Source organism: Boleophthalmus pectinirostris, unplaced genomic scaffold, assembly GCF_026225935.1.
Source record: "Boleophthalmus pectinirostris isolate CB_2022bp ecotype Guang Dong unplaced genomic scaffold, ASM2622593v1 HiC_scaffold_1, whole genome shotgun sequence".
Classification (NCBI taxonomy): domain Eukaryota; kingdom Metazoa; phylum Chordata; class Actinopteri; order Gobiiformes; family Gobiidae; genus Boleophthalmus; species Boleophthalmus pectinirostris.
Window position 1 is genome coordinate 12,501,712 of NW_026570970.1, and position 16,106 is coordinate 12,517,817.

The 16,106-nt window shown below is 37.5% G+C and overlaps 1 protein-coding gene across 2 annotated transcripts in view; it reads left to right on the plus strand.

Moving 5' to 3' along the window:
• LOC110163919 (RNA-binding motif, single-stranded-interacting protein 1) overlaps nucleotides 1–16,106 on the plus strand; it is a 31,139-nt gene that overhangs the window by 12,193 nt on the left and 2,840 nt on the right. Inside the window, exons 3-12 of one of the 2 annotated variants that reach the window (XM_020928931.2) lie at nucleotides 836–894; nucleotides 3,826–3,917; nucleotides 6,658–6,815; nucleotides 8,489–8,568; nucleotides 10,136–10,251; nucleotides 12,552–12,601; nucleotides 12,684–12,774; nucleotides 12,857–12,907; nucleotides 14,044–14,154; nucleotides 16,001–16,081. In XM_020928931.2, the coding sequence (XP_020784590.1) occupies nucleotides 836–894; nucleotides 3,826–3,917; nucleotides 6,658–6,815; nucleotides 8,489–8,568; nucleotides 10,136–10,251; nucleotides 12,552–12,601; nucleotides 12,684–12,774; nucleotides 12,857–12,907; nucleotides 14,044–14,154; nucleotides 16,001–16,081 (889 nt within the window). The remainder of the gene's footprint in view (nucleotides 1–835; nucleotides 895–3,825; nucleotides 3,918–6,657; nucleotides 6,816–8,488; nucleotides 8,569–10,135; nucleotides 10,252–12,551; nucleotides 12,602–12,683; nucleotides 12,775–12,856; nucleotides 12,908–14,043; nucleotides 14,155–16,000; nucleotides 16,082–16,106) is intronic. The other variant, XM_020928932.2, reaches the window with a different exon arrangement.

Genomic DNA, 16,106 nt, shown 5'->3' on the forward strand with positions numbered 1-16,106 from the left:
ATGTTCCACAGTAGAGATTAAACCCATTTATCTCAAGAGAGGCAACTGTAGGCTACATTACAGGGCAGATCTGTGGAGAGGTAACCCTATTCACAGAGAGAATTACATTTTTGAGGAATATAAATGCGAGATAGATGTGTTTAATGTCATACCACGAAAAGCAATGACATGTCCATGGAGACGAGCAGGTGACGGACCCTCCACCAGAAAAGTTACGCAACGCAACAGAAAAATTGTGAAACCATTCCTGAGTTTTGTGTACAAAATGCTTTCTTTTCCATGTGCAAATTGAAGTGAGTCATAACCTTCGCTTGTGTGATTACGATTTTAGTCATAGTTGTGATTCCGGCATCTTACTGTATTTGATGATGCACTCTGGAGACTAAACTACACTTGTTCCATGGGTTAAAATTAGAATTCAGATAAAGGAAGGACGCAAGTTCATGATCTTTCACCCAGCTGAGCATTCAGCCTAATCCCAAGATAGAATACTTTCAGCTTCTACCGCCCAGGGCTTCTGTGCATTGTAATGTTTCAGAAAGTGAAAGCAGATCTTTAACAGCCAGCATATTTACTGAACTGAAGTAAAATAACTAGAGCATAAAGACTCTCTGGTTGAGTGATGCTTCATCAGCTTGCCAACAGAAAAAGGGTCTGTGTGACTTTGTACTCACATGGTGGGGATTTTCAGCAGCCAATGGAAACCACTTCCTGTTTCTCATGTTTTCACAATGATGTCATACAGGCTCTTGCTCAACCCTTCCTCTTTGTCTGTTTTATAACATGTCTGCTACACAATCCCACTCACAACCCCACCTCTCTTCTTCTCTCCTAGGTACGGCAAAATTGTCTCTACAAAAGCCATTATGGACAAGACAACAAATAAATGCAAAGGTGGGTAGTGCTTCAAAAAAGGCTTCACATCGCAAAAAGCAATATCTTTGTACATTAAAATGACTTAAATTAAGCACTTTATATTTTATTTGTGTAGATTCAACTTTACAAGAGTTGTTTTTCTTATGTTAAAGGTACACTATGTAACTTTTTCGTTGGAGCTCTGTCACCTGCTTGTTTATATTTATATGTCACTGCTCTCCCTGGAATGTTCCACAGTATGACATTAAACAATTACACGTGCTTTTATAGGTCAAAAATACCTAGAGAAACAGGTGTTAAACCTTTCATTCTTCATGGAGACCAAACCAGACGAAGTTACAGGTCAAATCTGTGGAGAGGCTACCCTGCTCAGTCAGAATGCCTATTTTTCTAGGTATTTTTGAGCTACAAAAGCATGTGTAATTTAATGTAATGTAATGTGAATGTAAATGTAAGGTAGAGCTCTTTAAAGTCATACTGTGGAACATTCCAGGCAGGGCAATGACATATCCATAGAAACAAGCAGGTGACGAACCCCCAGCCAAAAAGTTACAACTAGCACCTTTAAGTGTAGTAAGATGTATTTTCATATTTTAAGCACAAAAAGTCTTCCATTGGTAGATAATTTTTAGCCAGGCTGGCGCCACCTAGTGCCTCCGCTCAATTTAATTTCTCTCCAGCGACCAGGTCAGGAATCAAAATATACTAGATGGTTCGCAAAAACCCCGGAAGTGCGAGTTCGGGCACCAGCCAATCAGCGAAGAGCCATATATTCAGTATCAGTCAACGATTCCCCAGATCGAGGATTTAAAGCCGGAATAAAGAGAATGTTTGGTGAATTTTATCAAGGGGAAAGACGTTATTGTCCTTCTTCCTATGGGATTTGGGAAAAGCTTAATATACCAGTTAGCCCCGTTAGCGGCGCATTACATACGTCACGACCAAATAGCAGCAATTGGTTAAATGAAAAAAGTACCCGCCAACCGTCGAGCAAATGAATTCCAACGCTGCGAGGTCAGAAGGTTTCTACAAAGTGAAACGAAGTAAAACCGGCTGATGAATCAGGCTAGATAATTTTACTTGTCAAGTGAAATTTACTCAAATCATGGCATCTTAACTTGGCTAGATTAAAATTTTTGCAGTGCACTTTTATGTTTGATGTCCGTCCAAATGATCAGCAGACCCCTGAGACAATTCACAACACCTCATTGAAAGACAACTTCACTGCCCTTGCCCAAAATTGGTGAACATCCAAAGTGTGAAATCTATCCAGACTTTAGTCATTGGACAGAAATGTGGCTATGTCAAGCTGAGCAAGTGAGAAAACAAAACAGCCAGACAGCTCGTGTTATTATAAGCTCCAAGCCTTTGTCTATTGGTGTGTCATTGCAGCCGGTAACTTGTCAGCAACGTATGCATTTACAAACCAAGTATAGGATATCAGTAATGGAACCGCCCGCCGCTGCAATGAACAGCTCTATTGGAGATTGGAAACAGACTCAGCGTGGGGTGGGATACTTAGAGGCAAAATTTGTAATACATGCAGAAAATACAATTGTTTCATACATATAAAAAAGGGTGTGCCAATAAGGCGTTGTACTACATTTTTTATAGGTCAGTTTATTTAACACGTGAAAAGCAGAATTCATTTTAAAACGTCTGAAGTGGTCCAAAGTTATTCCTCACTTACCTTAAGCATTTTGAGAGTGATAATTATGCACCATTTATAACCTCTTTTCACAACTCTCTGAAATCAGAGCGGAGTTTTGCCGTGACAGTAAAGCTAACAACAATCATCATTTTAACGCACACTTCCTGATTATCGGACAGTCAAATGTAGGGGTGTAACAATATCTAAATCTCTCGATACGATATTTTCAGGATGTGCTACTTTTCTGTCATAATCCAAATAATTACAGTTGTTTTATCATGTAGATTGGACTAAAACAGAGCAAAGGGTCATGGTCTATGTAGTTCTGTCTGTTTTTTAGCTGTTGCTGCACCATAACAATGAATTTAAGCAAAGAGACTTGTAATTTGATATATTGTGACAGCCCACGACGTTTGACGACACAATATCACGATATTTTGGTTATTGTTACATCCTTAGTCAAATGTTTTCGAACTACTAACATATACAGACTTATTTTGACCTCAAGAGCTGCGTTTACAATAAATCTATACTAAGGCAAGACCAATTTTGCTCAAATATGGGAAACTATTGGGTACAGGGCCTTTAATTAGTCAGTACAGTTGATTCTGTATTGATATATATAACTTAATTTTACAGTCTCAGGGTCTAAAGCGTACACAGAAGGACACACACCCACAATACTATACACTACATTCATATATAAACCCACCAACACACACACACATACACATACCCACACACACATAAAAAAAAAACTACAGTGTCATAAGGTCCGGTAGAATTAAAATACATATAGCTGGCTCTTCCAACATTTCCAGATGTCAGAGTAATATTGGGTGTCACTTTCCTTAATATCAGTCAAGCATGTTATAATTCCAAATATATATCACCATGAGCAGTTTCTATAACATAAAAGTAATAATAAATGTATTTTGTGAATGTGCATTTAGTGGTTTAAAAAGGAAATGTAAAATGTATTTGTCCTTTCTAAAACTGTGTTATATCTCAGAATATGATGTATAAAATATAGTAAACATGTATATTATAGAATAGTGAGGGGCCCTTTTATTCCCAGCCCTACTGTACATACTGTATAAAGTATTATGGCCACAAGGTGAGGTGTTTTTTTTACTCGAATATACTTGATGACAGGCTGAAATATGAAATCTTTAACTGGTCTATCAAAGCTACATATGCATCTCTATATGAAATAAAAGTGCAGCTGAAATCCCCTGAACGCTCCATCTGACCTATGCTGCTCGCTCTATTAATACAGCCTTAACTGTTGCTTCCAGGATATGGTTTTGTGGACTTTGACAGCCCCGCGGCGGCTCAGAAGGCTGTGGCTGCCCTCAAGACGGCCGGTGTCCAAGCTCAGATGGCAAAGGTGAGGATTCATTACAGTCTAATCCCGATATCAGGTCCATACAGTGAACTGCGTATCAGCATTTCTCACCACTCGCAGACAGCCCAGACGCTCAGGTGAACTATAAACACTTACTAAGACCTCATATATTCAGTTTACAAGACTGCTGGAATTGCTTTTTTAGACGTAGTGGTTCAGTGCCAGTGGATGGTATGTATGTCACTTCCTCGTTGCCAGGTTGTCTGTGGCTGGCGTCGTGGTGACAAAGAGATGGAAGTGGCTTGGTTTCTTTTGGGATTAGTGTTTATGTTGTCTCTCAGATGAAATTCCATCTGAAAATCTAACCCACATACTGATTCTGTCATGTAATTTGTCATAAAAAAGAATCCGCAGTCCAGAAAAGGGTGCTTGTGTGCTTATATTTGCGTCCATTTTTGTGTAGTAGTGAAGTGTTGTTAATGTCCTTGTAATTAGGGTGGCACAATATTGCAAAATATATGTATTCTGATATGCGTTATGGTGGTTAGGTACTGCACTATCCATATAAATGCAATATTTTTATAACAAATAGAAAAAAAGTGCATCATCTACTAGGGATGTAACGATATCCAAATCTCACAGTACGATATTATCACGATATGCATCTCACGGTATGATATTTATTGCGATATTTTGAAGAGACTAATGCAATTGTAGATGGGACACCTTTTTGCTTTTAAAATACAAGATTTTGGTATGAATTATTTCCATCATAATCTCAAAAATTAAGTAAATCAAGTAAAAACAGATTTCTTCATGTTGTTTGCACTGAAATTAATCATGGGATATGTAGTTTCTGGGAAAAAAAATGTAAATTTCTGTCAGATGGAGAACATGATGTTGGTGCTATTGCAACACTGATATTTTTGCAATATTGTGCAATCTTACTTGCAATAGATTTTATACTATTTAAATATTTGTTGTAATGTATTTGTATGTAATGTACTTTCATCTTCCATGTCGAGGTGCTTGTTTACATTTGCTGACTTGGCTCACATAACTTGATTTATAGCTAACTTCATGTTCAGAACCAAGTTAAATTTGACTTTTACTTTGCTCTGAACCTTACTACCATGAGGCTTGTTTACACATCATACGTCTTTCTTTCTTACAGCGCATACAGCTTGTAGAGGCATACCGGGAGCTCACTACTCGAAGGGAGCTTTTAGCTGAGCAGAATGGCGTCAACAGTCAGGCTTTAGAGTGAGCGGGGTCGGGTTTCAGTACGCTGACAGCTCAATGACGTACTAGAGAAGGTATCCACATTCAATCCATTTAGAACAAGAGACTGGTCCCTGTGTCTGCCTTACATTGATATATTTAGTTGGACTTGTCAATTTGAAGCTACGCAGACGTTTTCGCCTACATTTTGCATTGAAGTTATAGCTTGTCGGAGCGAGGGCAAGGTTGTATTTCGGAAACATGTGCTCCGTGACCTTAAAACAGGAAGTAAATAGTCCACGTTGTCATGGCAACCCGACACGAAAGGGCTAAACGAGTTCCCATATTAAACTGGGAGAGAGTCCTTGGCCTGGTTCCCCTCTCCCGGGATCTGCACAGCGTCTGACATGCCTCCGTGCACCCATTTTGACTTTTTTAATTAAATAGAGCAGCTCGGAGCGGACTGGCTGAGTTTAATCTGTGCATTGTTGTGGAAGGTGAATGCCTTTATGAACTCCAGACTTTACTCGCACAAAGACTCAATGAAAGGCTGCCAGTGTTCTCTTCCTGTCAATTATGTGATATTCAATGAAGCTTCGTAAATGTGACCCACATTTACAAAAAAAAATTGTTGTTTTGTAGGGCTGCTTTTTTAAACGGTTTCTCACTAAAATGTGCAGCTTTATGGATGCTTTTCTCTGTGGTTTGTCTGGAATGTGTCACAGTATGGTATTAAACCTACTATTTATCACTATGGAGACCAAACTAGACCAATGCAAGATAGATTTATGTAATGTCATACTGCGGAACATTCCAGTCAGAGCAATGACATATCAGTAAAAAAAAGCAGGTGAAGAAATCAAGGTGTAGTTCCCACCACAGTTTAAACATATCAAAGAGGATTCATGCTTGGATGAAAACAGAAACAGAAACTAACACTAACTAACAAAAATAGCAAAACAAATATTATTTCCTAGACTAAGTTATGTTAATTAAATTATCAGAATAGTTTTGCTAGATGGCTGTAGGCATATGTGGCCCCTCCCCTTAACCTTTTAATTCTCAAGGGGTGCTCCCAAAACCTCCCACCATCTTGCGGCATGCTGCTGTAGAAGCCGTGTTGACTCAAATAGTTCTTTGCATGAATGAGTATGAAACAAGTAGCTGTCTGTGGCTGTCTGAAATTATAATATTAATACTTGTACTGTCTGCTTATAATAACCAAAGTGCACACCTTTTACGATTAGTTTCCAGTCTCAATCCTGCGTATTGATATACTGGGGTTTGCATTGTATTGTAGTAATCCAATCGGCCTCTGAAGCGGCTGCGCTCTGATGAATATTAATGGGGAGAAGACCGCTCCCTGGAGGCCTGTCTTGTGTTTCTGCTGATCTTGTAAAAACATGGAAATAAATGAGTTGAAATGAACCGTGACCAGACCGGAACTGTAGAATTATTATCGTTTCCATCTGCGCGAGAAGATACAGCTCCAATATTGAGCTCGTCTAAAATAATTATGTAGTTTGATACATGATTTATTGAGGTATAACTTGTTTTTCAGCAACAAGAGCAAGACCCCACGAACCTGTACATCTCCAACCTGCCTCTGTCCATGGATGAGCAGGAGCTGGAGAACATGCTGAAGCACTTTGGGCAGGTCATATCGACAAGGATCCTACGAGACTCCAATGGAACCAGCCGAGGAGTCGGATTTGCAAGGTAACATCATTTAAAGGCAATGCTAAAATGTGTATGTAAGAGTGGGTGACCTACTTAATGATACAGACAAGGAATATTATTTTTTTATATGTGTATGTGTGTTTTTTGTTGTTACAGTTTTTTTAAAATTTGATTATATATGATTTATGTATTATTTTTCTTCAAGATGTAAAAGCAGTATCTAAAAATGAGCATTTTTTTAGGGTAGTCTGCATTTAAACTAACCCAGCATTATGTCTTCAAAAAAACATATATATATTTAAAAGTGTACTATGTAACTTTTCTGGTTAGGGTCTGCCATCTGAACAAGTTTTTACTTTGCCTAGAATGTTCCACAGTATGGCATTACACTTATCTATCTTACATTTATTTAATTATGGGTATTTTAATTGCTCAAAGACACCTGGAAAAACACTATTCAAAACATATTTAAAAGTTTTTGAAAAAATTGTTTTGTGAGTGAAGACCGCTATCCCCAGATCTGACCTGCAACTCAGCTTGGTGGCCTGCTTGTCTCCATGGAAATTGATACGTTTAATGTCATGCTGTGGAACATTACCAAGCCCCGGGTCTGAACATTTGTTCTGTTCAGAGTTAATGGGCTGAGCTCAATGGCGCATGACGGAGCACGGTCTTGTGTATCACATGATCACTTTGACCAATCAAGAGTGAGAGGAGCTAGAGCAGAGCCGGAGCTAATGATTATAAAGCGTTTTAAGACAGCTGAAGGATTCTGAGCTGAGAAAAAGTTTATGATCTAAAAAAGAGAAATATTGCCACAAAATCTGACATTTTTGAAAGCTGTAGGTTCCCTGTCAGCCGAACACGAGCAGTTTGTGATTAAATTGCACTCTATTTCTCGGCCAGAGGGATTTTTTTGCTGAAGTACCAGTGAGTTAGTCAGGCTGGCACCATCTAGTGTCTCCTCTGAATTTCATTTCTCTCCAGAGACTAGGTCAAGAGTCGGAATACACTAGACAGTTTGTAAGAACCCGGGAAGTAATAGATCGTGCACTGGCCAATCAGTGAAGAGCTGTGAAGCCATGACGTCAAACTCAAGTGCCTATCTGGGTCTGTTTTGTGGTACAGCACAACAGTAAACAAAGTGGTCGAGATGGATGCAGACGAAGCCATACATTCTGTGTTGGCAATGATTCCCGAGATCGAGGATTTAAAGCCAGAACAAAGAAAATGTTTGGTGAATTTTATCAAGGAGAAAGACGTTATGGCCCTTCTTCCTAAAGGATTTGGGAAAAGCTTAATATTCCAGTTAGCGCCATTAGCGATGCATTACATACATCATGACCAAATAACAGCTACTGGTTAAATAAAAAAGTACCATTACAGTACATTTAATGAATGAATCCTAATGCTGCGAGGTTAGACGGTTTCCACGAAATGAAACCAGCTGATGAATCAGGCTACCAGTGAGTGGCCACTATGTGAACTGGAGGCAGCTACAGGCAGTAATACCCTATCCAGTTATTTTAATAGCTCTGTGAACATTACAGACAAAGCAATAAATAACCACACGGAGAAAACAGGCAGCCCACCCTCTTCCGGAAAAGTTACAGTGTACATCTTTAAGTGCTAGATTTTACAAACTGTCACTATGTATTCTTAACAGTATGCTTAACTTCTAATGACTGTTTTCCATGTATTTGCTACTACAGGATGGAGTCTACAGAGAAGTGCGATGCTGTCATTTCACACTTCAACGGAAAGTTTATAAAGACACCTGCAGGCGTTCCAGGTGAGAAGCGCGTGTAATTACCGTGGTGTAAAACTCGATGGCGGTGCGTGCAGACATGGGAGGAGGGCACGCTTTAAAGTGCTCTGTATTAATGTCTAATGACTAGTGTGCACAGAATAAACTGGTCAGCCCACTGATTCATGTCTCCTGCAGGAGTCTGGGAGTCTGCTGCAGATGAGCTCATAGAAAAAAAAGAGCAGAGGAAAAGGCCTTGTGCGGCTGTCACTCCCACTCTAAGCTTTTTAATTGGATTATTTGACTGAAATAGTCTGTGCTGGTTCTGAGTGGGGAGGGGATTATAGCTCCACAGCTGCCAAACTAGATGACCAGGAAATGTGCAATGCTGGGAATGAGCGGTGCTAGCTAGTAAATGCTAATCTTTGGTGTTTGTATAAACGTCTTTTATAGGTGTAAATTAAGCAGAGTGCAAACCTTTTTAGAATTTCTAATTGTGAGCTGTTACAGAACTTAATAATAATAATGTTACCTGTAAGCACATACTTGGTTTAATATTTACCTTGACTGTGAACGTCAGCTGTGTTTGTTTTGTTAGGAAAAGTGCTATATAAATAAATAAAGTTATTATTATTGTTATTGGGGCTGCAGTCAATGATTGGTTTGGTAGATTAATAATCAACAATATATGTCTTTTTAAATTAGTCAACTAGTCCAAAATTATTAGACTGCATTTTTTGCAGTCTTTTTTTTATTTTATTTTTTTTTAAAAACTTTTTTAAGCTTTTTTTTTTTTAATTCATTTTGGATATTTTCATTGCACTGCACAAGCAGATGCTTCATTAATACTCAAACCTGCTTCTCCACAAACCCGACTCTTGTTTGGTCTGGAAGACGGCGTCCTTTTGCTTGTTTCCGTGGAATGTTCTTTGGCCATAAAATTCCACAGTTTGGCATAACGCAGAGAATATATGTATGGAGAAGTATGGTTTTAATTCTTTTTCCACTGAAACATACGGTTAATGTGCCACTCCCAGAAAGTTACTCGGTGTGGCTTTAATAATACAGTTGTCATTGTTATGACATGTTTTTGGCTTGAGTTTTTGAGTCTGTACGCAATTAACGTCAAAATACACTTTATTTTAATTGTCACAATTATTTTGATAAACTGCTGCAGCCACAGTGTTTATTCATCACATTCTGAAACATCTAAATAAATCAGTTTGTTGCTGTTCAAAGGTGTTTTCTGGTGGAGGGTTTGTCAGATGCTTTTCTCCATGGAGATGTTATTGTTATTCTTTGGAATGTTTCATAGTATGGCATTAAACCTTTCTATCTCCATAGAAACCAAACAAGACCAAGTTACAGGTCAGATCTGTGGGGAGGCAACCCCGCTCACAGTTGGAATTCTTTTTTAAGGGTTTTTTGACCTACAAAACCACCTGCTGTTTAATGTCATACTGTGGAATATTTGAGGCAGAGTAATGACATTAAAATACCACAAAAACAAGCAGGTGACAGACCCCCAATCAAAAGGTTACATAGTGCAGCTTTTACATTTACCATTTGCACAAACTGGGTCAGTAAGGGTTTTGTATGTTTGTCATTTCAGCACCTACAGAGCCGTTGTTGTGCAAGTTTGCTGATGGTGGACAGAAAAAGAGACAAAGTCAACATAAATTCTCTCAGAATGGCCGTGGATGGGTGAGAGATGGGGACAGCAGACTGGTATGTTTCATTTAACTACAAAAGGAAATGGATGTAAAATAAATGCCCACAGTTAAAGACAGACAGCCACAAAGTCAGTCTGGTTTGGATTATGATTGACAGAAATAATAAAAGTCCAGATAATTGATAGTAAAACCAGAACTGAAACTAGATACTCATGTGAACACATATTGAAACTGGAAAACATTAATAGAACAAATAAGATAGAACTTTCCTGCTGTTGAAAAGTCATGATTCAGAACTAGTAAAAGACCTCATGGAATTATTAGACATAAAGAAAAAGAAAATGATCATAGCGATTAGGAGTGTGAAAAAATATTGAAACATCGATATATCCTATCAGTTACTGTGATGATACAGTATCGATATCATGGGCTGCTGTATCGATATATCGGCAAGAGTATTTTTTGATATATTTCACTAAATTATTTTGTTACAGTTTTGTTGCTTGTTCAGAGGAAGGAGACTCGTTTATGTGACACATTTCAAATCTAAATCCACTTTATTTCTATATCACATTTTACAAACAAAGCAGTTTCCAAAGTGCAGCACAAAGATCATAAAATGAAGACAACAAAAAGGTAAATTGATCAAATTTGGTCATACCAGCCCTATAACAATAAAACCAGCAAATCAATATAAAAGCAAAAAACATAAAACATTTGACATATTCACAGTTTTGATGATGAAAATGGGTGTGTTTCATATTCACTTTGCACAAGAAGTGGTTTAACAAAGACTTTTAGTATCACAGCCATGATTTAGCCTTTATTTTTTATTGAACTGTATTGAATCAAACTGAAATATATCGTATTGAATCGTATCATAATCATAAGATCACTGTATCGAGATACAGTATGTATCGTATTGTGCCCTATGTATTGAGGTATGTATCGTATCGGCAACTTCTGAATGATACCCAGTCCCAGCCCTGATAGCGATATATCTTTGTACTATTCGAAGCTGAGACAAAGCCTGCACACTTACTCCCAAACTGCACTTAATGAATGAAAACGTTTTGATCAGTGGCTCTGACGTAGATCCACTGTGACGTGGTTTGTGTGTGAAGTGGTTTTAAATGTCGTCCATGTATGTTTGCGGTTAGCAGTACAATCTTGCACAATACTCTGCCCACAAGCCTATGTCACTCATGCTCCGGCGCCAAAACTTTCAACAAATATAAAAAAGCATGATACAAAAACAATAAACTACAACTTCACAAACCTGATGTGATGTGCAGTAGTTTCATTAGAGGGATTCACGCTGAAGGAGGAGTGACTGAGAGCATCAAATACTAAACTGAAACATATAAAAAAATGTTAATAGGTTTTTGGCAAACATATATCATTTTCAAAAATCGTGATCTAAATATGTTCTGTGTTAGCAATTAATAACCCACAGAAGTGCAATACCCTGTCTTTAAAGAGCTCATATTACGCTGTTTTCTATCCAAATCTCTCAGTACGATATTATCACGATATACTGTACATCTCACGAGAGGCTGATATAATTGTAGATAGGACACTTTTTTGCTTTTAAAATACCCTGACAAGAATTTGACGTGAATTATTTCCATCATAATCCCAAGAATTCAAGTAAAAAACATATTTCTTCACGTTGTCTGCACTGAAATGCATCATGGGAAATGTAGTTCCTGAAGTTAATCAGCTATTGGTACTATAAAACCATACATTGAAGCAAAGGATTTTGTAATTCGATATATTGTGATAGCCCGTGATATTATTGTGAGACTTTTGATGATACGATATCACAATATTTCGATTATTGTTACATCCGTACTGTTTTCTGATCAATGTTATAATGTTGTTTCCTCCTCAAAAACATTCCCAGAGTTGTGATTTGTATCATTCACACACGTTTAACACACAAACCCTACATATTTAGTTCTTCTCTCAAACAGAAAACACTTTGTTTCACCTTGTGAAGCACTCCACTGTGTTTTTAAACTCCATACCCTTCACTGGAATAATCTGGATAATTTCAGCCCCGGAATTGCGAATCTCTTGACATTACAAGGTGGAAGATCTCATCCTAAGCGTTGGAGATATAGACAGACAAATAATAAATAGTTCTTCAAACATATGTGAATAAAACAAAACACAAGTTCGGGTATGTTTTTGAGGAGGTAACAACATTATAACATGGTTTAAATCTCACAGGAGTCAGTTTTACGTAATATAGGACCTTTAATCTTACTGGATTTGTAAATTCATGATGTATTGTAGCTCAGTGACTTCGTGCTTGTGTATGAACTCTGTCTTTCTGTATCCCTCCCTCAGGCTGGGATGACGCTCACATACGACCCCAGTGCAGCTGCTCTACAGAATGGGTAAGCTTCACACAAAAGAGCAGTGTCACGTTACACTGGGACTCCATTGTTTTCATTTTCAAACATCTGAATCTTGTGTCAGCAGATTTTTCCCACCAGCGTACGGCATTGCAAACAGGATGATTGCGCAAACGTCCATGTCTCCTTACATGTCTTCAGTTTCACCGTACCAGGTTTGGTTTTAGTTTCGGATTAAATTTTCAGAAAGTTGGCCGTGGATTTTGCCCTAACTGGGTCTCCAATGCAATGTTTCAGATGCAAAGTCCGTCCTGGATGCCTCACCAACCCTACATTATGCCCCATCCTGTAAGAGACCATTTTTTCATCTCATTGTGTAAACATGATTGAACCTATTAAGCCAAAGATATTCGTTTTGTCTTTTTATGTACTTTAACTTCTTGGGTTCTTTTTAAGGACAGTATAGTAAAGTGTATTTACATTGTTGACATGTTTGACTGCTACTGAAAGAGCTGCTGAAACATGTCAACAAGGTAAAAACACTTTACTATATTGTCTTTAAAAAGAACCCAAGAAGTTAAAATGATTGAATAATGTATGTAAACATGAACAGTGGTGGGTAGTACTTTTAATTACATTTGCTCGAGTAACTTTTGGAAGAAATTGTACTTTTCAGAGTAGATGCCATTTTGTTTTTAGAAGCAGCTGGATTCTTTCTTGAGTAAAAGTTTGGTTACTCTTCCCACTCAGTAATACTATCTGACAGAAGGCTTATATGAACATTTGTACTTCTGACATCAGATATTATTTGAAATTTTGTGTTTCAATTTTTTGGAAATGCCAGGATCTGTGGATTATTACCACGTTAACCACAATTTTAATACATTTTACATTCAAACTCAATACTCAAATAGCAGTTTCTCCTAATGTGTTTTACCCTTTACTCGAGCAATTATTTGGGTCACTACTTTTTGCTTCTACTTGAATAATATTATTTTAAAGGCTCCATATTACGCTATTTTATGATTGTATGTTATAATGTTGTTTCCTCATCAAAAACATACCCAGTGTTGTGTTTTGTTTTCTCAACTAAAGGTAAAAGGTGACATCACAAGGTGGAACAGAGCATTTTGAGCTTTGAGAATGTAGATAAACGTATAATAAATGTTACTCAAACATGTGCGAATGAAACAAAACACAACTCTGGATATGTTTTTGAGGAGGTAACAACATTGCAACATCGCTTAAAGCTCACAAGAGTCAACTCTGTGTAATATAAAACCTTTAAAGTAACGTTGCTCTAATTCAAATACACATTTTGGCTACTCTACACACCTCCAAATACATTCCTTTTTACTATTAATTATTAAAACGTCTGTATAAAAAATGTGGGGATTAAACGCAGGCATCTAGTAACATGAGAACATATCCTCGAGACATTCTGTAGTACATTTTTCTTCCCTCATATGTTTGTTTAATTCCAGGGAACAGTGATATCGCCCTCTATGGACCACTCTATGTCACTGCAGCCGGCCTCAGTGATCACGCCTCTCGCACAGCAGATGAGCCACCTCACGCTAGGAAATGCAGGAGCGGTGAGGAACATTTAATCAAAAACAGCACAAAACTTACATTGTAGAGGAGAGGAGAGACTGCATAGGTTTTCTGTCTCCACCCTTTGCTCCATAACATGCATACATATATTTTTTGGGTTATATTTTGTCTAATTTGGATGTTTTTGGGTCAGTGTTTCCAGACGCTTGTAAATTTAGCTGCAAAAAGAGGGGCCTTTTACACCAAGTGCTGAATGCTTCTGGAGATTTATTTCCTAATCTCACTGGCACAATGTTATGACAAGCAAGGCGAGAAAATCCAACGCTACACAAATCCACCAACTCAAACGTAGATGACAGATTCAAATTGTGGAGCAGCCAAGTCATTTTGAAATGTTATCCCAGCTTGAACCCGTTTAGCTGAGGTTCAGTCTGGGCTAAGTCTTTATTAAAGTGGAACTATACACTAAATCAACTTCAGTAAAGCTACAAAAATGTGTATGTGGTATTTGAACAGCTTTGTGTACTGTTCCTTGCCCTTTTTGGTCATTTTAGTGCAAATTAAGTCTTAAATCTGTCAAAAATGGTGTGCTGCCACTAGCGTTTTGCTGTTTCAAGTACTATGTGACATAACGTAGAACTTTCTTGATCAAAGTCAGGGTTTTCCAATTACAAACACATGGCTGCAGGGGAGGAATTTGAATGCGTAACTCTGTAATTGGACCCTTTAGACTAATTACAGTGCTCCTCATATGTTCAGACTCCTCCTCCACTCTCCCCTTTAATCCTTCAGGTATTGTCCGGTTGAGCGTCTCTATTGGAATGTGGTTGTGGGCGGAGTTTAGGTGGCACGATAACAAATTTTGAAGAGCGTTATATTGCTAAAGAAAATATAGATACAACATAATATTGAAAATAATGTATTGCACTGACTCAGCAACCCTAAAGCAGAAATATACAATTACAAAAAACACAAACTGCAATAAATAAATAGGAAAATAACAAAAATGTATAGGGCTGGGTATCATTAAGAAGTTGCCGATATGATACATACCTTGATACATAGGCCATGATACGATACATATCTCGATACAGTGAGCTTCCGATTTGATACGATATATTTCAAATCGATTCAATACGGCTCAATAAAAAATAAAGGCTAAATCATGTCTGTGATACTAAAAGTCTTTGTTAAACCTTTTTTTTCTGCAAAGTTCATAAGAAACACTAACATTTTAATCATTAAAACAGTGAAAATGTCAATTGTGTTACATAAACGAGTTTCCTTCCTCTGAACAAACAACGAAATTGTAACATTTTAATCAGTAAAACAGTGAAAATGTCAAATGTGTTGCATAAATGAGTTTCCTTCCTCTGAACAAACAACAAAACTGTAGCACTGTAACAAAATAATTTAGTAAAATATACCAAAAAATACTCTTGGTGATATATCGATACAGCAGCCCACGATATCGATACTGTATCAGCACATTTTAACGATACGATATATTGATATTTCGATATGTTTTCACACACCTAGTTACTAAGTTGCTCAGAAAAAGTACCTAAGATTAATATTTACCCCAAAAAACTATTGAAATAAGTATCAGTAGTAGTAGTTTTAAGTAAATAAATCTCAGATAAGGCATAATTATATGAATGCATGTGTGCAAGTAAAAATAAAATACTGAAATATAATAATACAAACATATTAAGAAGTCATAAGGAAAAACAGTGCAAAGATGATCTGATGATTGACGGGACATGGGGTTATCTATATATAGTAATTATCGTGAAATGCCTAGTCCCACTTTAAGTTTGAATATACCAGTTTTATTATCGTTTGCGTTCTCATGATATTTATTTTCTGTATTTGTTGTTCTTCCAGTTTGTGGCAGCAAACACCCCGATACAAGGAGCCTTCATACCACAGTACACTCAGATGCAGTCTACTCCTGTTTCAGTGGAGGTACGTACAATAACTTCACTTTGAA